This window comes from Callionymus lyra, chromosome 5 (assembly GCF_982586985.1).
Source record: "Callionymus lyra chromosome 5, fCalLyr1.hap1.1, whole genome shotgun sequence".
NCBI lineage: Eukaryota > Metazoa > Chordata > Actinopteri > Syngnathiformes > Callionymidae > Callionymus > Callionymus lyra.
Window position 1 is genome coordinate 33,348,483 of NC_141822.1, and position 25,039 is coordinate 33,373,521.

At 39.0% G+C, this 25,039-nt stretch overlaps 1 protein-coding gene across 2 annotated transcripts in view; it reads left to right on the forward strand.

Annotated features, from left to right (window-relative positions):
- The window catches only part of LOC148080394 (histone deacetylase 4-like), a 34,657-nt gene that overhangs the window by 1,758 nt on the left and 7,860 nt on the right, over positions 1-25,039 (forward strand). For both annotated transcript variants that reach the window (XM_087792085.1, XM_087792086.1), the window contains exons 2-10: positions 8,806-9,122; positions 11,497-11,647; positions 12,826-12,949; positions 13,661-13,779; positions 18,334-18,462; positions 18,549-18,658; positions 19,436-19,570; positions 19,652-19,844; positions 21,533-21,756. In XM_087792085.1, coding sequence (XP_087648211.1) covers positions 8,806-9,122; positions 11,497-11,647; positions 12,826-12,949; positions 13,661-13,779; positions 18,334-18,462; positions 18,549-18,658; positions 19,436-19,570; positions 19,652-19,844; positions 21,533-21,756 — 1,502 coding nt within the window. The remainder of the gene's footprint in view (positions 1-8,805; positions 9,123-11,496; positions 11,648-12,825; positions 12,950-13,660; positions 13,780-18,333; positions 18,463-18,548; positions 18,659-19,435; positions 19,571-19,651; positions 19,845-21,532; positions 21,757-25,039) is intronic.

Sequence of the window (25,039 nt, forward strand, 5' to 3'; positions counted from 1 at the left end):
AAGAAGTACACAAATAATGATAAACCTCCTGGTTTTGTCCTGATTTTCCCCATTCCTTACCAAGGATGGCAAATGCTCAATTTTCTTATCTTTTATACGATTTCCTCCAAGATAATTGCCTCTGAAAGACTGCCAGTGCCAACCATCGTAAATGTTTAATATATAATTTCACACTGTATACATTCCACCTAACTCAGGTTTATTTTTATCTTCATGTTTGGTGTCTCTGAAATATACTATCTGTACCCAAATTGCAAGACAATAAGCAGATGTGTTCTTTCTTATGGACTTCCAAAGTCCAAAGGGTCGTACCCTTTAAATTTAAGGATGGCTTCGTAATATAAAATAAAGGATTAAATCTTGGTTGTGTTTATTACTAATTTTATTTTGAAAACAAGACTGGCTCTTCTCCAAAGTAATATTAGTGTTTCTAGCTTTACGGTAAGTAGAAAAAATGTATGCGGGACCTTCCAGTTTATGCTGATTCAGCGTTATGCATTTTTATTATATAGGTTTTTGCTGCTCGTGCCATTAATTATTATTATTATTTTATCAATACACACTCAAATATATACAATATATTCAAAAAAATATAAATATAAACATGAAAGCCATTGAATTCTTGCTGTTTTAATTGTATGTAGGTCCGTTAAAATAATGCTGACATTAAACCGTTCTGCAGTGCAAAAAAGGTTGAGGACTTGATATACAATAAAGGACAAGAAAATGCCCCTTCTGGTGACTCATGATACTTCTGTGGGTTATGCCACTCGTACCTTGAAAGGAGAAACCGCCTTTACAACCGAAACCTGAATTGTCTTCTTTTTTTTAACTCAAAGTACAAGGGTGTACGAGATGCCAAACAAAATCAATGCTGTGTTGAAGCGTTGCAATGATAAGAAAACACCACGGATTATTATCACCTCAACTGTCTAATAAGTTTAATGCAAATTTACTTTGAGAGTTTGTAGAAAACACACTGGTGGTATATGCCACTAACCGTAATTAAAGTGTAGTTACAAAAATTGTAATCTTATCAAAATCATAAAAAGAAATTCATTACACTTTTGTTCGACATAATGTTCGCATGAGTCGCATTGTTTCGTTTTATAGTTGTGACCTTCTTTATATGTATGCTGATCCCAATTCCTTCGCTCAGGTGTTAGAACTTTCAGGATTTAATTTTTTTTTGTTTTCATTTCTGGGACCCAGATTTGTTTATTAGATCTAGATGTACACAGACTCCTCTGCAGTATGTACAAGTCGTAGTTTCCTTAGCTGTGGAATACAGTAGCCCGTTGATTACTGTGGGGATTGTGTTTTAGAACTCCCCGCAAAAAGTGAAAATCCATAATCTAGGATTAAGGCCCTTTTCTTTTTTTCTTGCTCATTTTTTTTTTTTGCACACTCAGAAACAAGCCCTTCAAAATGTACCTGTGAGTGCACTATGCATGGTTAAAAAATGATTATGAATCCAAGAACACATTTTCAGTTCATATACATGCATGACAATATAATTGTGTTATATTGAGACCGCATCCATGTCTCCTCTGTAAATTCTACTGCTCACTTTTACTTATTTAACTATATTCTATTTATCTTTAATGCAACAAAATTCTAGTACGAGGTCAAAGTCTATACGAGTGATCTAGTAAATATCCTTGGTTATAAAGCAAAACAATCAAAATGTCTCACTACTGAGGGATTATCGTACACCTTCATTTTCCAAGAAGAGAGTGACCCATGTTTTTCATGTTGATTTGATCAAAGCCAGATTTCTGTCAATTATTCTGCCAGCTCGCTAACCTTTTATTTTTAATGGTTTTAGAATCAGATCTTATAATCAGTCTATTTTCATGCAACGGCACAAATTCAGTTACATCATTACAATAGTGTTACTACAAAAGTAGTACTTTAGTCAACATATAATTACCTTCAGTTCTGATTATATTTCTGGGTAAAGTGCTTGTTCTAAAGACTTTTACAGTAAATTTGTTAATGTAAATCAAATAAACGGTAGCTTTGCACACTGAACTAGTGGACACATTACCAGCACACATTCGTAGTTATAAGTACGTGATTATTAATTAATTTACTTTTACTATTTATTTAACATGAAATGGCAGGAACTGAAAAGTTCATCTCTCTTAGTAGTGGTTGACAATCTATTGACTATGACTAGTACAACCTGGGCAAGGTACGGCCCAGGGACCACATCAACTGTATTTGTGTGGCCCTCACTATTTTATTTTGTTTTACTTGTCTGTCAATATCACTGTAGGGCTTTCTTTTTATTTGGCATGTGTTTATTACCACTCAAGAAGAATTAATTTAATTTATAAAATATTTGGGAAAGTAAGTAAGTAATTTATATTTATAGAGTGCTTTTCTAGACCAGGGTCACAATGCCATTAAACAATAAAAAATACTCATTAAACATATACTAAAAAGATCAAGATAACACCGAGAAAAACACGGGTGTCCCAGAAAATCAGGGAAAAGCCTGCACGAATAAGAAAGTCTTATTTTGAAGAAAAAAATGATGTATAATTTAACACTTTTCTCAACTTTATTTTTGCTTGTTGGCCCCTCACAACAGCCATTGTATACAATGTGGCCCTTGGGAAAATTGAATTCCCTACCTTGATCTAGCATAAAGACCCTGCTCTCAATGTGGATGATGCAGACAAAATGAAAGCGATACATAAATGTTTGTTTCTTCCAGCAGCAGGCTGGCACTGATATGAAAACAGAGGGTAACGCTCTGATGTTCAGCTAGCGGGGTCTCAGTGACCACTGGTCCATGACCATTCACCATCAGATCAGCTGTGACTAATTAATCCCATGAGTAATTTGATGATGGCCATTCTTGAAAAGATTTTTGTTTCCCTCTGGTTACTCAAGCAAGGATGGTTGGAGAGCAAGATCTGTTCTCTCCCGACCCTCAGTAAACCCAGAGACTATCAGGACATAGAAGTCACAGTTGGACTCGCACTTGTTTTCTCTGTTGCCTGTGTTGCTTAGCAACCCAGCACACCTCCACTGTGTAAATGTGTGCATGTAGCCCAGTCGACTCTGTGATGGTCTAGTGACCTGTCTGGACTCACTGTGTATTCTCACTCGTTTCCTGCTTGAACTTGCAAAGGTGAGCTAACTCCAAGTAGTAGCTAGATACATGAACTTTGACACAATTTGATTCATCGTTTTGTTTAAATATTTAATTTATGCAGTGTGTAAAATGTGTGAGTGTAAAATTAAATGAGAAGTTATAGGTTTAGAAAGTGTCATTATCCCTTAGATCAAACTAGTACAAATAGATTTGCTCATCTCATTTGTTTATAACTCTAGGTAAAGGTTCAGGTGACCAGTCCATTACAGGCCACTGAGTAACACGTGCTGAAAATTAGGAGTCATCCATTAATGTCTGTATGTGAGGGAATACGAAGGAAACAGTTCCAGCACAGAGAGGACCTAGAGACCTCCCACAGAATGATCCCACCTCCTTCATCCCAATCCAAGGGTTTCCTCATGCTGTGAGCCTGTGGCACTAACCACAAATCCAACATCCTGCCCTGTTATGCAAACTTTTTCTTATGTTAATAATTTGTTTTTGTGGCCTGATTATGCTGTATCAAGCTTGGTATGAATTAAATAGTATTATCCTTAATGCTAGTTATGAAGTTTACCTCACAGGGAACTTGTTGCAATGTAATTAATTTTCTTTCGACAAGTGCTGTAGAAACATTGCTTCTTCTTGATATAAATAATGGTGAATTAAAGATGATGATTGAGCTTTAATTTGTATTGTAAAAATAAGACAAAAAAAACACATGGCAACAAAATACTCCAAAAAACAAAACCAAGTATTTGTCTTTTGAATCTGTCTGTTTATAGTCTTCACCAATGCAAGATGTGGTAATCCTTTTGTCACTGAAACTAAATACCTGAGTTATAGTTGTTAACTTAATTGGAAAGGACCACACTATCTTCACCATCTCTCTCGTAGTGTCTCTGACTCCCTCGGCAGCCTTGCACATTACTGCTGCTCTGCTGCGGACCGTTGAATAATGTCATTGAGATTGCGACAAGTTCAGACTTGCTTTTGGCAGAGGCGGGCGTGCTGCAGCTCGGCGTGTCATTCTGTTACTCCCTTTAACCGGGTCAGGATCTGGTCTCCTTCCGTGGAGGCAGGGAGTGGAATGGTGACGACGTTGGAGACGGATCTGTTCGATCTCCTATCACCTACAGATGTGCCTGCTCAAATCTTTGCATTCGCAGAGGAACCTGTACATCCTCGTTGGGGAAAGAGACTTCTAAGACCCTTTGCTCTGCTGATACCTGTACACCTTGATTAGTGGGGATCTCAGAGCGTGGGATAAACATGTAACAAACCCAGTTTCAGATGGGAGACGCCAGGCCGCTGCATTGTCTGGTATAAATAGATCTGCTTTCGGAGCCAGGAGAGTTGTGGAGCGCGCCTCAGGCCTTGTAAACAGTTGGTGATTTGTTAAGGGGAGAAAAAGTGGGAGGGAAAGAAAAAGAGAGACAGGGTTTGGCAGGAGAGAGAGAATATGATGCTTGAAAAGAATATGAGGAAAGAAAGGAGCGGGGACACGTACAAACGGTTGACGGTTGAAACGATTGAAATCATGAATAATCAGCACCTGTCACGGAGATTCCCTCTCAGGCTGTCACATTTTATAATTCAATCCCACCGTCTCCTCTGAGCTGAATTGAGGATAATCAAATGATTTACTCTACCCTTCTGACCGAGGTCTAGCCCAGCTGCAAGATCTCTTTTTCTACCTAAGAAACCTGCTTCTTGAGTCTTTTCACATTTAATTGATTACAAATCAATAAAGGCCAGACGGAGTAAAGACTTAAAAATACTGCAATTAATAATTGATAGTGTTTAGGATACTATTTTAAAGTTCTTTGAATCCTTAAAAATGCCTCAAAGGAATGTGATACTTAAACATGCAAATAAGGCATTCATTGGCATCAAAATGTCTTAAACCACATTTTCAAAAGTCTTAAAAATCCTAAAATATCTGGTAACATTTAGTTATAAATTTAAGCACATTAACAATACCAACAACAAACAAATCAAACGGTGCATGTATATCGTGGTTCTACTTTAAATTTGGAAAGAGATGTTTTCTTTGGGCAACATGGAAGGTGTAAAATCCATGTAAAGGCAGCTTAAATGGAATCCCATCCCTCCATTTTTTTTATCCTGGAAGACTCCCTGCAGGGAATGTCCTTGCTTTGCTTCACCTGAAACCATTTTGTGGTTTTATTTGTTTGGGAAATGCAGGCAAATTCCAAGCTTGGAATTTGAGCTCCTAGTATTAAACCACAAAAGTGAGAGAGTGAGGGAGAGGTAGATGGTTATTGTATTCAGGAGGGGAAGCTGACATGGACGGATACTAAATAAAAGTAGGAGGAACTTGGATTTATGCACCTCAGTTTTTTTTATACGCTTATGTAGGTGAGAGACTTACTGTACGTGGGAATGCATAGAGAAGAGCGCATGTGTGAGTGCGTGACGATTATTCCTGGAAAAGCAGCGAGCTGCAGAATAAACGGGCTGCATGCCTGAGACTGCCCTGTGATGTCACCAGTGGAAAAAACGAGGGCGGAGGCAGAACAGATCAGAGAGGGAGGAGAGGAGACACCCAGCAGGTTTAAACAGACTGGTAACAGGCAGTGAGGAGGGAGGAGAGAGCTTCTTGTGACTGAGGGACGAAGGAGGAGCAACACCGATAAGTGGGAAGACTGGCCTGATGGGTATGTTGTATCATTGCTGTTTGTTTCTCTCGCACACATCAGTGTTTTTTGTGTTCGTCTATTTGCGATGACAGAGACGCACACCGAGGTGTGAGAGTGTTGAGAGTCTGTGATTCACTCAGGATATTCTGCAGCAGTTTGAGTTTGCGTCAGCCAAGAATCGGGGTAGATCTATTGCGGATGACCCCTGAGGGCTCTTCAAATTGACCCAGGACTTAATATGGACTGCTACCTCCTCCACTTTTGCAAGCTCTAGGCTCAGAAATGAGCCCGTCAGCATATGAAACTGTGATCTCTCTCCAAATATCAAAGGCTCACACTGATGGGTAGGAACCTTGAAAGAACCAGACTCAATCACACAAGGGGCCAAGGTCTTTTAGCATTGGTTGGTATGGAAAATCTCTTTCCCCGACCTTATCTAAATTACTGGCCTCTTTATAGGTTGGGGGTCACATTACGAGACTTCGGGTTTGGCCCCTGGGCCTTGAGATGTACCTGACTATAAGGATTGCAGCAAGCCTCATGTTCAAACTTTATCAATAACTATTAAAACTAAGTAAAAACTAAACAAACACAACTACATTCAACATAGGGTCATCAACAAGAGCTGTTGATTGACAATTGTGGAAAAATTCTTGATTTAATTAAAAATGTAGCTAGTCATTCTATTTTCTCTGGGAGATTAGTTTTTCAAAGTTGAGTATTTAAAATGTATTTATGATATTTATTTAAATCCATGTATTACAGTTCTCAATATCAGTCATTTTTAAAGTTGAAAAAACAATTGTAAAATGTATGACTTCCTTACACAATACAGCTCAAATGTATAGCTATTGGCTATAAATAATTTTCACAAGCACTGTCAGTGTGACATCAGGGAGAAAAATGGGATTTATAAATCATTATAAACTCCATTTATTTTGATGTCTTTCAACTCATAGAATCAATATATCTGTTCACTTTTGGTAAAGATGATGATATTTTGGAAGAGAATGGATGAAACACCACTTGATACATATGTTGGTAACAGGAAGAGGAGAGTGTGTTAAGGTTGTGCCTGAACTGCTCTTGTCAGCCTCAACCGTTTTAATGATCAGATCTTTGTCCACGCTGCATGAGGACAGTCCTTAAGGAGCAGTTGTTGCTCTGCTGTGTCACAGATGAAGATGGTTAGACATGTACATGCATGTTTGTGTTTCTATGACACACACGTGGAGTTCACTTCTTAAAGGGAGAATATGGCTTTTGGGATCTAAGTCATTCATTTTGCATATGGTGGTGCTATTTTTTTATTAGTTTTTTACTATAAAAAAGGGACATTTCTCTGTGCCCCATCAAAGACTGATGCCTGTCATATTTTATAAGCTCATAACTTGCAATTGGCCTGTGGGACGCCCACAGTGTTGGCAATGGTGTTGCAGTAGTCTCAGCTCAGGTTGTCTAATAACTGAAAAATATATATTTTTAACTTCAAGGTAACGGTTAAATCAATAGTCAATTACATTGATTTTGATGTAAGCTTGCTTCTTTTTTACAAGGTTAGTGAAATATTTCAATAATTGAAAATAATGCTTTATTTGTTTCAGGATTTCAGTTTATTTTAAAAGGACAATGTGCAGTTACATTACAGGTTATAAAACTAACCAGCTGACTTACCTGGTGTTGCCCAGGGATTTTTAAAAGATACAGAACCGCGAAAAATACTTTAAAGGAAAAATGCAAAGGCCATATCATTATTTTTTAAATATCATTTTTAACATGCTTGCCTGGACTTTGGTCGGCTGACCGCAGCAGATAAAGGGCTAAAAAAAGGCCCAAAATATTGGAGGACTTAAAAAGGCTGTAACTTAATGAATGAGATGAGGCAAATCAGCCTACGCTATTGTCTATTACTATTTCAGCCATTTTGCCTTTTAATACCAAATAAGAAAAAGTCTAGACACAGAGCAGAATCTTTGTAGGACGCCTGTAGCAACTTTAAGAGGGTAACCAAGCTGTCTTTTATAGATATGTTAATGTTACCTTGTTATTTCACATTATTCCAGATATTAAATCTGGAAGTCCTATTTCAGTAGGTTAGAATTCTATATAGTCCCAGAGAAGGACCTCTTAATAAAATATGTTAATAAATATTTAATTTTGTTCAGTAGAAGGTATCTTTTCTTCAGCTTCATTATCCTCTTCCAGACCACACCTCCTTTGTTGCAGTGGTTCATTGGCAGAACTCTACTGTTAAGCTGAGGATAAAACATTTTTTAAATTATTGTTGAGTTATCGTCATTTGTATTTTTTGTCATCAAATATAGTAGCATTGAATACTATGTTGAAATATAGTAGCATGAAGCTGGTGATTGCTAAATTGAATCATTATTTTATCTAATAAAGGCTCTTAGAAACCAAAGTAAATGGAAATACAGTGAGAGAAGAGTTACACACATGTCACACATTCATAAAATACATAAAAATTTGCAATGATTCTACTTTGGAAAAAAGGAATTGATCAAATCATCGCTGGTGACTTCCTCCAATAAAAGAATGTTTGTGTTGGAAAGAATATTCAAATGTACCGTCGCATGACTTGGCAACCACACAAAATTGAAATGCTTCAACTGCAAACTGCTTTTCCAAGTTCGATCGGAATTTGGTCTGTGACTCCAAAATACATGGACAGTTTATTTTAAATTGCTTACTGGAACAAAATCCCAACAATAATAATCCCAACAACAAGTCACACATTTAGAATATGGAATCTTTACATTTGTTTGTGCAAATTAGTATCTCAAAGTTTTCACTTGGATGAAAGTTTGACTCATTGAAAGGTGTAATAAGTGCAATATGCAATAATAATAATAATAATAAAAATGCAATAACTTGCTTCAAATCTTTTAACTCTGTGTGGAAACATAACATAATAGTTATGAATGCAAGGAGTCAAGAAGTGTGAATGTGTTTGACGTCTGAGATGAAGTGAGAGAGAAAGAATATCCCAACTAATCCACCTTGTCTCCCCTGCAGTGGACATCAACTCGGCCCTGCCTCTACGTCTCCCTCCGGCTGCCATCCCAATGGACCTGCGTGTGGACCACCATCACCACCAGCATCAGCAGGTGTCTCCGCTGTCCCCCTCCAATGATCACTCTCCCGGCTCCGTGGGGGGCACGGGTGGAGGGGGCGTGGTCTCTGCTCCTCTGCGAGAACAGCAGCTACAGCAGGAGCTGCTTGGCCTGAAGCAGAAACAGCAGCTCCAGCGCCAGATCCTCATCGCAGAGTTCCAGAGGCAGCACGAGCAGCTGTCCCGCCAGCATGAGGCCCAGCTCCAGGAACACATTAAGGTACTCTTTCCTCCCCATGGGCTGCCTATTGCTCAAAGCTTCACACACAAACACTCTTCTGATCATCAAGTGTAAGTCCTATTGTGAAAAACCTCCTCATGTCATTGTCTACTTTGTGGAAGATTTGTATTCACTTCCCACAATGCTTGATCAGAAAATTGCTTTGGGAATCGAATGGTGGCGAGCAGTGATATTTCAGACATTGAAGTACAAACAGCACACATCAATACAACAATAAATACAGCATGACAGATGAGCAGCTTAAATATACTCTGAACCAGAACTTTAGAACTTCATGAACCCGCTGATTGTTGCTTCAGGTGTTTCAAGCTCAACAAAAATTAAAGTTAGGATACGGATAAGGAACGATCCAGACCTAAACCAATGAAACTGTGTGAAGTTCACAAATACCTGAAACACATCTGCTTTTCAACAACCTCCTCAGTATCTCGTGGCCGGAGTACTGAGCGGTGTCCAGTGCATCTGTGTTTTATCTCCTCATTCCCATAATTCACTGCAAATCTTAGTGACAAATGTGTCAAAGTGTTGCCAGAGAGTTTTCAGTGTTGTGGTGTTTACATTCACTTGTCAACTGGCCTGCTGGATCAGTCGACGATCAATTACACCTAAATGATTAGACGATCAGCTCAAACCTTTCAATTTTGTATCTGGTTTCATCCCCTGCAAACTGATTTGCTTTATGGGTTTCTGGGCTTCCATCTTTTGGTTTTCCACATACATGCCATTATGGTGGTGGTACTCTTGTGACACTTTTCCTCCAATGTTCTGTTGTTAACCGTCTGGTGGAAGTGATGGTTGACTTCTGCTGCTGCCGGGCCTCTCTGGCCTGTGGGAGGGCTGCAGGACCGCTCCAATGAAAGCTGATGACGCACAGTGCAACCGGGGAGGCAAGGGCCTCAATCAGACCTATTCACAACTCCTGTGTACACACACACACACACGGAGTCATGCAGGCTTTAAAAAATACAAATCCTTTAAACTGTCCGTTTGCTTTTCTACTCATGGACCAACATTTCCAGCAGTCTTCTTGCTATGATTCTTTTGCTGTGTTCTTGTGTGTACATGCATCTGTGTGTGCACACATCTACGTTCAGGTTCCTTGCCGCCCCCCACCCACTGGTTCTCCTTCAGCCAGCCTTGATAAAATAGCAAAAGTAGCACTAATATTAGACCTGGACGAACCACAGACCATTTCCTGCCTGCACCCGACTCACAATGCCTCAAGACCTAAACACGGATCGACCGGAGAATTTTACTTTTAAGAACTAACTTTTCCAAATAATATTTTAGAAGAAAATATGTATTCCCTTAATTCCGATAGCAATGCGTACTAATGGACCGAGTCACAGTTTCCGCCTGTTTTTCATATGTACGACCTTATTGACGGCGAAAAATGTGGATCTTAAAGATACTTTGTCCTTCGACACTTAGCACAACTGGGTTTTTTCAATTCTAGGCACGTCCTTGCATTCTGTGAAGTTATGTTTTCTCTATCGATAAAATGCATGAAGCATAAAGGCGATTAAGATAACATGAACATTCTTCATTGTAGGTTTTAAATGATATCTTAAGGCACATGTGTCAAACCGGTCCAGTAAAGGGCCAGGGTGGTGTAGGTTTTTGTTCCAACCAGTCAAGCACACATGAGTTGAACCAATCAGGCCTGGCTCTTTACTGGACCGGTTTGACACCCCTGTCTTAAGGTGTCACCTCCTGAGGGACTCTAACATCTTTCATGTTCACATCATAGCGACTGTAATGGCAAACCCATTTAGTTTAACCAGCAAATTGCATTAAGCAATTGTTTAGGTTTTTAATTTAAACTCCTGAGGTGATAACTTACTCCATTCTACAGATTCCAAATAAAAAAATGTAATCTGAAATTAGATTTTTTTAAATGTATGCATAAAACTCTAGTTGTGCATTGCATCATACATTTAGGGCACAGTAAAAGTAATGGAGAGTAGACTGACGGTGCACATAATGCCTTGAGATGGATTATTTTTATCCTTCTAAAGCAAAAAACAAACAATTGAGGTTCAACCACAGTCACAAAATCCAAAGTGACACGGCTTTGTTTCATGTTCAGTGCTTAGAAGATCAATTCAATTGTTTATCTCTAGCTTGCTGCTTTAGCTCCAGGCTGACTCTTCTTTCCTTTGTTTGTATTTGACACATCAGTCAAATCATTTTCTTGTATGACGGGAATTATGAAACAAACAGTAATCTGCCCTCATATGTAAACATGCTTGGAATATTTGTACTGGAGCGAAGGATATTCATTCATCTATGTTTTCATTCATGAGTCCGGGAAAATTGTTCTTACTCACAGATCCATGTTTTCCTCCCACAGCAGCAACAAGAGCTCTTGGCTCTAAAGCATCAGCAGGAACTGCTGGAGCACCAAAGGAAGATGGAGAACCACCGGCTTGAGCAGGAGCTGGAGAAGCAGCAACGGGAGCAGAAGCTTCTGCTGCTCAAGAACAAGGAGAGAGGACAGGAGAGTGAGTGGCTTTTTCTCAGCAGAGTTTTCCTCACGTTTCTGCCAATGCCAAATTTATAAGATGATGTCTTCAGCTTCAGTCACAAAATACCTTTCCTCTTACAAGAGAATACCAGTTTAATTTATCAGATCAGGTTGAAACTCTCATCAATTTTTTGTCGCACATGAATCATGTACGAATATTCTGTAGGGATACAGTTTGCTTTTCACATGTCAAGATTTAGTACAAAATCTGAGAGACTTAAAAGCTTAAAGTTCAGCAATTCACATCTAGTGGACAGGTTTGCCTTTTTTCAAAAACTCTGACATAAATGCAGATTCCGACTAACAAGAATCTTTCTGCTCAAACGCCCAGTGAGTTATGAGGGGGCAGTAAGATGAGTGGCGAGTGTGTTTGCTTGCTGCTGTTTCCATTTAGCTTGGAGAAGCGACATGTTTACTGTGGTGAAGGAGCTGTATTAGCTGGTGGCCTTGGCCTGAGTTCTTACTGCTGAAGCTGGATGTCTCTCAACCCTTCATTGAGTGTGAGTGGACACGAGTCCTTGAGCAAAGTTTACACACTATGGAAACTAGTCTCAGGTCAGAGCTGTTTCTATGAGCCTCAGAGTTGAAGACATAAAGTGTGAAATCTTGCTAATATACGAAGTGAGGCCAAGAAACATTTTGGAAAATTTTGTTAAATATACTGTAGTTGAATTTCTTCTCTTTTCAAAAACAAAAATGTCCCTCTCATACCTAAACCCCACAAAAACTACCATAACTTCTTTGTGGTCGGCGCGATAACTGGCGAAGGAAGTGTCTGGTTCTCAGGCTTGTTTGTCAGAATTAGGTTTGAAACGAGTCAATAGGTTTTTATCGGATTAATTTAACAATTATCACTCACTCACTCTCACTTCATCTTTCTTCCATTTGCAACTCGATTGGCGTAAACTGTGTATGTTGTTGGTAATTGCGTTGTAATCGCTTTGATTTTCATCATTGATCAGTAGACATTGGTATTGTGAAGGTCTTATTCCATGTATGTCAAACTATTGCCATTATCCTATCCATCTCTTATCTGAACAGAGGGTTTCATCTGATGAGACACATTATATTAGAATTTAAATGTGTTCAGACATGTGCTGTGTCACTTCTGTTTCCATAGTTTCTGCTTCAGTACAACTGTTTTCTATTGTTCAGGTGCTGTGGCAAGTACTGAGGTGAAGATGCGTCTGCAGGAGTTTGTCCTCAACAAGAAAAAGGCTTTAGCCCAGAGAAGTCTTAATCAGGGAGGCCCCCACAATGATGCCCCCTACTGGTACAGGTGAGTGGAGCGAGAGACATGATGCAGGAGGAAATTTTCACTTCTGTGCTCCCACAACGCAATGCCAATTACCTTCCCTGTTAGGTTCTGAGTCCACAAGCAAATGTCTTCTTTCTCACCTGCCTGACTAATGTCCTGATGGAGGGAAGAACACAGCTGGCTCATGAAAACATTGTCTGAAAAAATAGACTTGTGTGAGCAAAATATTGGAAAGTGATGACAGAAGGAGGACAGAGACTGTTTCAGCTTCAGCTTTTTATGATAGCTGACCGGCTGCTTAACTCTTAAAGAACACAAAATGAAACATACAAGTGCTTCTTTATAGTAACTAGGGCTGGTTAGGCCCGACTCAGTTCCACACATCAAGTATCAAGTGATGAATATCAAGGACATGGTTTTGTAGAAAGTTATTCCCAATTTTGGTCTGGAATTACCAAAGTCCAGTGAGGGCTGTCATTAGCATGACTTCTACAAAAATATAGTAATTGTTCACTTTTCATCTGAAATTTTGCACATCCACTTTTAGAAGTTTATGTTAGAACTGGGTCTTCTTTTCTAAGTGTTGGACAGATGGCAACTCTCATCGGCAGCCTCGTCAGGGATTTTCTAGGCTCTTTAATCATCCAGATCTAGATCTGACGCTTGCTCTGTGCGGGTCACATGTTCATACTTGTGTGCCGGCAGTCAGACTGTTTTCTTTTTTTTGTCCAGAAAAACTCAGCACAGCTCTTTGGACCAGAGCTCGCCTCCACAGACAGGTGTGTCGGCCTACAACCACCCTGTGCTCGGCGTCTACAACCCTCGAGACGACTTCCCACTTCGAAAGACGGGTGAGTCCTCCACTCTCTTTGGTTTGTGTAAAATGCATTCATCGTACAGATACAATAAATACAAAAATGAATGGTTTTCAATATCATTGGGTTTTTGTTTTTTCATTTATATATCGTCAAAGTTTAATGTTTGTGTATTATAAACCTGTATAATAACTTTTTACTTTTTAAAAAATTGCAAAGGTCAAAAAAAGTTACCTAATTTTTCTGGTTAGTTTATAGTCTCAAGAACATTGTATTTCAATTTAAACTATACCAGCACACCGTTTTCTGTTGTTGTTTATTATTGCTGTGGCTATTTCTAAGCCTGCGTCAATCCGATGCGGTGAAACCAGTTTTTGGTTTTTGTTTAAAACCACAATGAACATGCTATTAATAAACATAAATAATTTTAGCATAGTTTTTATTTTGTGATACACATTTAGTTTAGGTTTTATTCATCACCACCATCTTCGTGATGTCACTAGTCTCGTCTTTTCCTCACATGATAAAGCCTTATTCCCTAAAATATTCTGTCCTGTTTGTTGACAACCTGACGGTGGGGGTGACTATTGCGAGCCACCTGCGGTTTTGTCAATTTATGGGAAACGCAGCATGTGACTGCATGCAAGTTAATTTTTCCTACTTATTTTGCTAATGCCATGATGCACATGAACTTTTTGCAAATGCTTTTAACCATGATCTACAGCTAAGTTATTCCAGTTTCAGAGTTACTGATTTAATTTAAACACAGCAGTTCCTTAAGTTTTTGCTGGATGACCTTTTAGTAAATTGGACAGGATTATTTGTCTGAGTTTGAGATTATTATTTGCCTTGTTTATCTATACGGAATTAAGACCTTCTTATTTTGTTTTTACAAGAAACAGAGAGTGTACAAAAAAAACAGATTCCACATTTAATACTAGCTTCCAATAGTTTGCTTAACCTTGAATTAAAAAGAGTTTACGGCTCTATCAATACATGTGTGTAGAAATTAGGGCCAACATTGGACAACAGGTGTTTTGGAAAGAAATCCTAAATTGTACTTATAACAGAAAGAGTGTGTTTTGTGCGAGTACAGCATGTCTAAATATGAGTCTGTGTGTGGTGGTGTAGTCATAAAGCAGAGGGCATCTTACATTGCAATTATTCACTTAGTGCAGCCGCAGGTTCGGAAAGCCAGCACATGGCCTGTGTTGACTCTAGGCTGTGAGGCGGCGGGCCACAACAGCCCTGACCACCGTTGATTCTGGCCCACAGCGCCACATTCCAGTCCTGGGAGCAGGAGTGAACCAGAAAGAAAGTGTTGGCAGAAAATGTGTAAATCTCATGGATTAATATTCCCAAATTTAAATGAGGATCAACGAGTGGATCTGAAACTCAAAAATAATTATTTCTAAGACCAGTGGTGGTCCCTGTGGTGTGGGTTCATCGTTCTCTCTTTTCGGGCATGCTGGGAAGAGAGAGGAGTGCCCCTTAGCCACCCCAATGTTTGCCCTGAGCCATGACGTGCTCTGTGGGATTTACTTATGGTAATAATGGTCAGAGGTCTGAGGCTCTTTTATATCAGATGCTGGCCATAAAGTCCAAGACGGCGATAGAATAAGGTCTTCCAATGTGCTGGTCCACATCCCACTGATACACTGGCCATCGGACGGGTCTGTTCATTAGTGTATTGACTGCCAACACTGTAGTTTATTTTATTTTGGTTCCAGGACTTTCTTATTTTTTATCGTCAAGGAAAGCAACATTCAAAAACCCAACTATAATACATGACAACTGGGCTTAGATTGAAGTTCCTCTGTAATCTCAGAATAACAGACACAGCATTTATTTTAATTTAATTTAAATGTTCACATGTTTGGATGGGTTTGCAATAATGAATATTATGTTATTTCCCCTTAGGAACACTAAATAAAACCTACGGAAACCATAAAGATGTGTAAATAGTACTTTATTAATATTTTGGGAAGCTTTCTTTGGAAAATGAGTTAATCATTAGCTGTAATGTTAGTTATCATTGTCTTGGCCCCACATACTAAAGGGTCAGGAGTGTCGCATCACAATCACAATTATATGACGCATGTGCTGGATCATGCATGAGTGCCTCCAAAGATGTGAACGGACTGGGAATGTTTGAGGCCCGCTTGGTTTCCATTTTTCTCACTATTGAGTTATGTCAAGAAAGTGGGCCAGTTCATCTTTCAGACGACACAATGGCACATAGGCAGACTAGTCAGTTAATAGAGACACTGGAACACTGCACAGCCAACCTTGATGTGGGCTTGTTTCTAAAATCAGCCTCACCTCTTGCTGACATGCTCCCTTGTAATGATTTAACAATGCATTGCTTGTGCATCAACATCCAATGTTGTTGTAATAATTACAGTGAACCCTTTACACACAGAACAAAATCCCTTCAATTTATTGATAAGATGAATGATGTGACATGTCCAGTCATGTGACAGCCCATCAATACTGATGCCTCTGTTCTATGGCTTTAATCGTGTGTTATAATTGATCAAAACATAGCCTTGAACAAGTATGACGCGCTCATTTGAAATTTGAGTCTAATTATTTGGGAGTATATATTCGCATAGCATGGACCACCAGAGTCCAGAGTAGAAATCATTTCCATCTTAAACTAAACACCAAGCATTTTATCATGATATGTCTAAGAGAACTGACTTAATTTGGAATAATGCTACTCATTTTCACCTTTACCACTACTGTTGTTTTTGCTAAGGGGATAACGTTGTTTGTGTTCTAGCTCTGGGCCAAATGTATCCCTGTTCCAAGCCCCATTTCCAGCTAAAATAACTATTTTAGTTGGTTTAGTTACCATTTAAGTTCTTTAAATTAATAAAAATGTATTTAAATATCAGTTCTGTTGTGGTGTAAGAAAAATAAATTGGAAATAAGATGTTTCTACAAATCTCTTTAGAAAACATCTAATTCGATGAAAAAAAGAAGCCACCACGTGTTTTAGAGAACGTTGTTTTCTTGTAGTACATAAGAGTTATTAGAATAAAGTTCTATCTATTAAAGCTTTCAATTTGATTCCAATTGGACTTCTGGTCCTCTGTAAGGTTCCCTCTCCATCAGATCAGTGGTTTAGAAGGCCTTGTCTGCAAGATGAAAGAAACAGGTCTGCCAACGTTTCATCTCTCAATCCGAGTGTTCAGTCAATTAAGGATCAATATTGATAAAAGCTTTTGTGTTAGAATGCAATTATTTTAAACAAGGTCGTCTGAGTGTTCCCCACGTCCTACTTCACCGCCTCCACAGAATCTTCTCGACTCTAATCAAATTTCCGACCGTCGCATATGTAGAGTTGAGAAAGTCAACTTCGTGATACATGCAGCAACTCACTTCTCTAACCATCGTCTGGACAGAAAGCTTCCTCCCACTCGGTGCGAGTGTACCTTCACACTCCACATTCTTCAACGCATTTATTTTTATCCAAGACTGCCAGTATTAAGTGTGTTCTCACATGGCATGGGATAAAGCTTCTAAATTGTGTGTATATTTTCACCAGGTGATGTGTAATTTCTCAGTTAGTTTTTTTGTTTAAATGAAGCGGATGTAATTATGTCAGGCTGATGAATGGCAGGGCTTAGCAAACACTGCATTAGCATCCATCGCCGCCGCCAAGGTGACATAGCGTTCCCTTCTCCCTGTCTCCATTCACAAGTCTGTGACAGCTCACACAAAGGACCAAAAGGCTTTTTGGGCAATCAAACATGGCTCCCAAATTGGAGCTAAATGCTTCTCATCTGCACTGTCTTTGGGAAATTGGATCAGAATTTGGCTTGTGCAGAAAGCATCCAAAAAGGGGGGACACTAATGAATAGCAGCGTGTTACAGTTTGTCTAGCAAACAGGTTTGATAACAAAGCAGCTCTTTGGAAAGTGCTGTATGATATTTCCATGGAAGAGCTATCATGTCACAAGTCTGTACTGCTTTCACTCGAATCCTACTGCTCTGTGACATCTGTAGGAGTTAATATTAAGAAAAGAGTAAAAGAACAAGATAGACAATAATAATTCCATTTTAAAATGTGTTTTAAACGCAACTAATTCTATCAGATCATTTCTTTTTCAAAGTTTTGACCTAACAATCCCAACTGGAAATAGAAATAAAACACATTTTCACAGTGTGGAAAACAGGAAGTATCTGAACATGCAGAAAATGAATATTTCCTAACAATTGTTTCATTTAATATTTTAGATGAGATGCTAAATATTAAAAGACAACCAGAAGTTATAACTATATGATAATGTATCATTTATTCAAGTTAAAAAAGGACTAATAATGACTTTTTTTTAGCTAAGAGAATGTAAAGGTTTTCGTTTAATGTTGAGCACAGAGAGAACGTTGCAGAGGGAAGATTCACAGCATCTCTCCTATTCGCACTGTTGCACATTACAAGTGTTTTATTTGAAGTCTCACAGAGGGAACTTCAGCCCTGGATGTAAAGCTCCTTATACAGTGTAAAATATTCAGCGAGATTACAAAAAACACTTCTACTGGGACGTTCATGACTCTTGTCTGACTGCTGGATGTCTGTTTCAGCATCTGAACCCAACCTCAAGCTGCGCTCCAGGCTGAAGCAGAAGGTGAGCGAGCGCCGGAGCAGTCCACTGCTGCGACGGAGGGACACTCCCATCACCTCAGCGAAGAAACGTTCCCTGGACATGGCCGGTAACGACTCTTTCTCTTTGTGTTTGTTTTTGTTTTTATTTCATGCTTTAGTTTACTATATTGGTGTGTGCTTGTGCATGTGTCAGACTCGGCGTGCAATAGCGCCCCAGGCTCCGGCCCAAGCTCCCCGAACAACAGCTCCAACAACATTCCCAAAGAGAATGGCATTGCTGCATCAGTCTGCAACAGCACCGAGGTAACGCACACAAACATGCACGCACAAGCTTACGCACTTACAAACTACACAAACAAATATTGTAAATGTGCTTATATATATATATATATATATATGTTTTGATTATTATCCATTTGTATAATTTGAGGTTTATAATTGCATAATGTTACAAAAGACAATCGTTTTTTTGTCAGAATAAATTCACATTATTAAAACTTTTATCCACAATTAATATTTAGGAGTATTGTTATTACAGAGCTAGATTTTGATAATGCTTCCATAAAATAGTCATGTCAATAAATTTGTGTGTAAAAGAAAAATATAAACTCTATAAACAGGGGTGCCCAGAATATGTAGGAATTATGTTGACGGCTTCCATATGTGGCAGATAAAAGGGAAATACTCACAATAATGCTGAACTAGTGGATGCTCTTTTTTTCTGTTAAGTAAGATGGTTCCACTAAGGGCCGATGTAGACATTGACAGATGTTTTATTTAAGTAACGTCTTAAATGACTAAATAAAGTTGCATGTTGCAAATGTTGCATCTGATAAAATCTAATTAAAATAAGACTCCTATGATAAATTCAAGAAAAAATGTAAACCTTTTGTAGTTCTTTCTGTGAACTTTCTCTAAAAGGTACGGTGACCACTGCCAACAAATTTGGATTTTTTTAGATGCACTTTAATCCATTTGTAAGAGAATAAGTCTTTACATCCCCACACTTGTGTCGGGGTGATGTTGATGTGTTTTCTTCAGGATGCAACTCTAGATAGATCATGTGAATGTGCTTCCCAGGCATCGTTGGCCCAGCAGCTGTGCGGTGGAGCCGAGCGAGGCTCCATTAACCAGATGTCCCTCTACACGTCGCCGTCCCTGCCCAACATCACGCTGGGTCTGCCGGCCACAGCGACGGCTACAGCAGCCTCCAGTGTAAGCAGAGACGGCGACGCCACCTCTCCCTCCATCACGACGTCAAGGGATGTTACTATTTTCTTTCCGTTTCTCCTCCAGGTGACGTCTGCTCAGCAGGACGGAGGGATACAACCCGCGCTCTCGCTCAGCCCGCCGTTCCTCTCCGGAGGTCACTTGAGTCCCTTCCTGACAGAGTCCAGCTCAGGAACAGGCGGGCACGGTGGTCACAGTCCACTGCTTCAACACATGGTGCTGATGGAGCAGAGTCCTGCACAGAGCCCCCTGGTGACAGGTAGGGATGACGGCATCGCTAAAACTCATTTGGCTAGCTTGACAACATTATGGTGAATCATGCGACTTTAGCTCTTCTGCTGATGCGTCCTGGCAGGGAAGTGACAGAAGGGAAAAACGGCATCAGTCACAGAGATGAGTGTTAGCGGTACAATGTGTGCCTCTTCACACTGACAGACGTCCATTCATTAGCTCAAACTAATGAGCCCCTTTCACTTGTCAGCATATGCTAGGCAAGTTCAACATGGATGCATTGTGGGCTTTTTCCCATCACTTCATTCAGGGGTGGACACATCACGGCGACTGTCCCACATCAGCACTGAATGGACGATGACGCATGCATAGACGCATGTGTCTCAGTTTTCCGAAAAGACGTAAAGACTTTGGTGTCGGAATTAAGTCCTTTATTTTAGAATGCCTTGAATGCAACATAAGAGATCAGATGATCCCTTGTTAACCCGTTACTTATCAGCATTTAGGGTGTTGCATGGGGGAGTTGTTTTTGAGAGGCATAATTTAATTCAAGTTCTACCTCTTTCTTTAGACTTTCCCGTTTTCAGTTGCAAAGATTAAAAATCAACAAATTGTATGACCTTTATTAAAAATAGTTAAATTGTACACTTGGATACCAACTGTCTAAGAACTCTCTAGGTCGGCCTTTAGAAGAAACTTTCTTCAACTGTCGTTTAAATCAATGTAATGTAGAGAAATGGCAGCAGCAATTTCATTAATCTAAGGTAAGTAAGTAATATTTGTAGAGCGCTTTTCCAGACCAGGGTTACAGAGCGCTTAAACAATTAAAACAAAACCCGATAAAGTAAAGTGAGCTTTTCTTTGCACGCTGCAGATTTCAGTCTCAATATACGAGATAACATCTGGTCTACATTGCTGCTAATAAATCTTGTCACTTGTTCTTGGTGCAGAGAGAGTGAAAAAGTAATACAGCATCTTGTGTCCTAAGGTGGTAAAGAAAGAGCTGAGCTGGAAGGCAATCATCTTGGTTTGCTCAACGATATAGATTCATACCTAAATACAAAACTTGTTAATGGACAGTTGAAACCTGTGAGTTAAAGTGACAAACACTATTTTTATCATTGTCTGGATTCACGTCAGATTGTTCCAGCTACTGAATGCAAGATAATGGAGAGAACTTTTTTTCTTTTCATTATTAGTTTTATCATTCTGTTTGATATTAGAAGTTTAGATCCCATCTCTTCTGGGATGTTCACCAGTTTGTCCTGCAACAAAACAACTCAAACATGAACCACCATGCTTTACATACTGCATGACATTCTAAGTCTTCTCAATGGGTTATTTTAGAAATGCCTTGTGTGCCTTTAATACAATTAGTAGATTAAGTTTTGTCAATTACCCATTAGATACTTCCAAAGTTATAACATCTGCGTGGACAATACAAAAAGAAGGTATTTTTACACACACTTCTGGTGTCAACTGTATAATCAAAATAAATCATCCTATGCATGTAATTAATTTTTAAATTAAATAAAGACTATTTTTAAAATGATAAATGTATCATCTTAGTCAAGGACAATGGAGCTACGGTCAATATTGACATATTTTAAATGATTCGGTTTCAGATAAATTTGAGTGTCCAGAGCAATGGTAGCAACACATCAAGAGTTGAACCTGAAGAAAACTCCTTCACCTTCATCTCTCACCTCTTCACAGGTGTCGGTGGTCTGACCATGTCCACATCCGCCCCGATGGCCAAACTGCAGCGTCAGCATCGGCCGCTGGGACGGACCCAGTCGGCCCCTCTGCCTCAGGGCAGTGCAGCCCAGGCCCACGCCCAGGCACTGGCCCTGCAGCAGCTGGTCGTCCAGCAGCAGCACCAGCAGTTCCTGGAGAAGCACAAGCAGCAGTTCCAGCAGCAGCAGCTCCACATCAACAAGGTAAAGAAGTTCCTCAGGTCACAATAGTGAGGAGAACCCTTAATTTTTAATATTTAGAAATGTAGGAGGATTCAAATATTTAACCGATCCAAGAAGGAAGTGTATGGATTAACGTGCACATCTTTTAGTTTAATTTTTTTTTTTTTTATTCAACAAAGATTTGAGAGCAGCTCTTATTAATTATTGACCTGCTGCTTTGTTTGTGCAGCCAACAAAACAATTATAAAATCTTCCTTTAATGAGAAAGAGTCATCTCACACTACAAATGTTTCATGAAAGACCCACCACTAAGGCTCAACAGAAGGCGCGTGGTAGGACCTGCTGTTTCTGGTGCTTGCAGAGCTCCATTCACACATTTCTCTAGCAGCTGTTGCAGTAATCTTCCCAAATTCTGCTAGTGAGACTAAAGTGAGATTATATTCGTTGCTGGGTTTTCAGTGTTTTCTCAACATTGTATTTCTGCAGCTCCAGATTTGGATATACAATTTATGTTGTGAAACTTTATTTATCGTGGTCAATATTCATGTTGGAAGTTAGATGAACTACTTTTGATAATTTATATACGTTTGTTTTTTATTGAATTAGAAAATATCGTTATTTGTGATGATGTGACGTTGAATCCTACATTTGCTTATATTTGCATTAGTTTGGGTGACATTTAAATTAAGTTAAAAAGAAAAGAGAAAAAATTCACAATGTTCATAATTGTTAATAATTCAGTCACATGTTTGTTATAATAGCTTTGTGGAAAATGTTTTTTGGCATCATCATCTTAAAACATGTATATAATAAAATTAGCTGTTCAACAAAGCTGATTCCCCAAACATAATAAAGGTTGTAATGTCGAACCGTAAGGGGCCGCTGCTGAGCCTTCACCTAAGAACAGCCTTAAAAAAAAAAAAAATCAAGAAAAAAAATGTCTGCAAAGAAAACACCTCCTTAACATCGTTACTGAAAACTGGAGATCTTGCAGGCTAAATAGTTGAAGTGGAATAAACAAGCTTGATCAAGAGATCATCTTAAAACACAGAAAGTCACATGAAAATGTGCTGCAAAATCCTAATGCCAGTGGACTGACTTTGACATATCTGTAAGGCTGACCGATCCATTGCTGACCCAGGTCCATGTCTCGTCGGTGGAAAAAAAGCAAAGCTACTCCAGCCGTAAAGTTGCTTTACAGAGTCATCACAGATAGTGACAACTTTATGCCAAAAAAATATACTATACTAAAAGAGTTGAAAAACCCTTCCCATTTGTATCTGAACGGTTATTGAAAAACATATAGAAATAAATCCTCTTTTTTATGTATTTTTTTAATCTATTTAAAATTTATTTCTCTTTGACTCTCAAGATAAAGTTATTAAGTAATCTTTATGATGAAGGCAAATTAAGCATACCTTAAAAAAAATGGAGAAGTTTTATTTAGTTACTCTTATAACACTTGTAAACAAACATAACATATTCACTGCAAATACTAAAGACTACTGTAAAAACGTACTAAAAGTGTCATGTAAACATTTATATTTATGAGTCAATAACAGATCAGGCAGACGCGCGTCTTGATTCAAATGTAAGAACCGAGTCAAAGTTGTCGAACATTTTAGTTTGTTTCTTACTGCTGCTCTTTAGTCTAGACGTGACTGATCAATGGCTTAAAGCGTCTCTCTCCGCTTGCTGTGCTCAGCGCCGCTCGGAAGGCATTTTGACGGCTCGAAAATTAAATGAACATTAAATAAAAATGGCAACCTCTGCGATATAATAATCACATTTTTTGATATCGCGATTATATCCCAAATGCGATTAATTGTTCAGCCCTAATTAGTTGTTTTTCGCTGAAAGGCCCTGTTGAGAAAGATGATTCCATGCTATCCACAATGTAACTTCACTTATTTTTAAATCTCCCCCTCTAACCACTCTGCTAAGATGGCGTTAGTCAGACATCATGAAGGCTGTGGTCCTTTTCTTTCCCACCCACCCACGAAGCACAACTGTAAACGGTTAATCAATTCAATTGCATTTCAAGTGTCTTATCGTAGCAAAATGATCTCTCCACACTTTCCAGTTTAATAAGACTATATTGGAGAAAAGAAAAACACATCCCAGCGACTCAACAATGAGTGAGTCACAGCAAAAATACATATTCTGATCGGTTAACATCCATTCACCACATATTTAAAGAGCTAACACGATATTGAGCTATGCGATCATGAACATCTTCACCATGTTATATTCCTGAAGTACTGGAGCACCTTCCATAATACTTAAGATCACAAATGTGTTGTTTTGGCTTTAATATTCTTAGAAACATGTCTCCTGAATCATTCTCCAAGGCTCTAAGAGGATTCATGGAGGATCAATTGTCTAAAGTACAACGTAAGAAAATAAAAGGCTCATGTTCATAAAATTAGATGTTTTTTTTATTTTATTTGTGTACCTCTTATGTTTGATGTTGCAAACTTGTACCAAAACAATTTCCTAATTAGTGGATCCCCTCCACTAATAATGGCAATAAAAAAAGGATTCTGATTTAAAGTATTTTGAGGTAAATAAAAAGGTGTTTTGAGCTAACTCGAGGGTAAATAAGGACAAGCAGCTCTCCTCTCTAGATGGTGAAACTTTTCTTCTTCTATAGTATTTTTGTTTGTGTGTTGGCGGAGGGCGGATCAGGTTAACATTTGCATCAGAGTGTGTGTTTGCATCCAAGTCTCTGTGACGGAGCCTTGTGTTGTTGCCATAGCAAGGGAGCGGAAGCCCCGACCGTATATGGTCGTGAACGAAATCCATCGCTGCTGTTGTCAAAGATTCACCTGTTGGATGAAGCGGCGTTGAGAAGAGGTGGGCGGATGGAACATGGGATTCCCTTTCTTGCTCTCAGGAGAATTCTGCTCTTTCAATTCTTTCACTTCTAATATCAATCCCCACAACTGGTGCACAATAGGATAAGCCAGTGTTAATGTTCAAATATTGACGTATATATTGAAGAATGACACTAAGATAAAAGATTAAATATTAAAAGTTCAGATAAAATGAGTCAAGTGTTTAAATACTGCTGAACACTTTTTACTCACTAACATATAGAAGTCTTAAGATTTGGCTGTTTACAGTGAGTAATTGTGTAATGTTTAAATGCACACAATGTGTGTGTGTTGCACATGAGGGAGACACTCGGATGTAGCGTTAGAGAAGTGAGAAGCGAACCCGTGGCTCCACACACAGGTCGGTTCCACAGTTGCGGCTCGGTTTCCCATCCTAAACAAACACACGCACACAGCCCTGGCTCGGC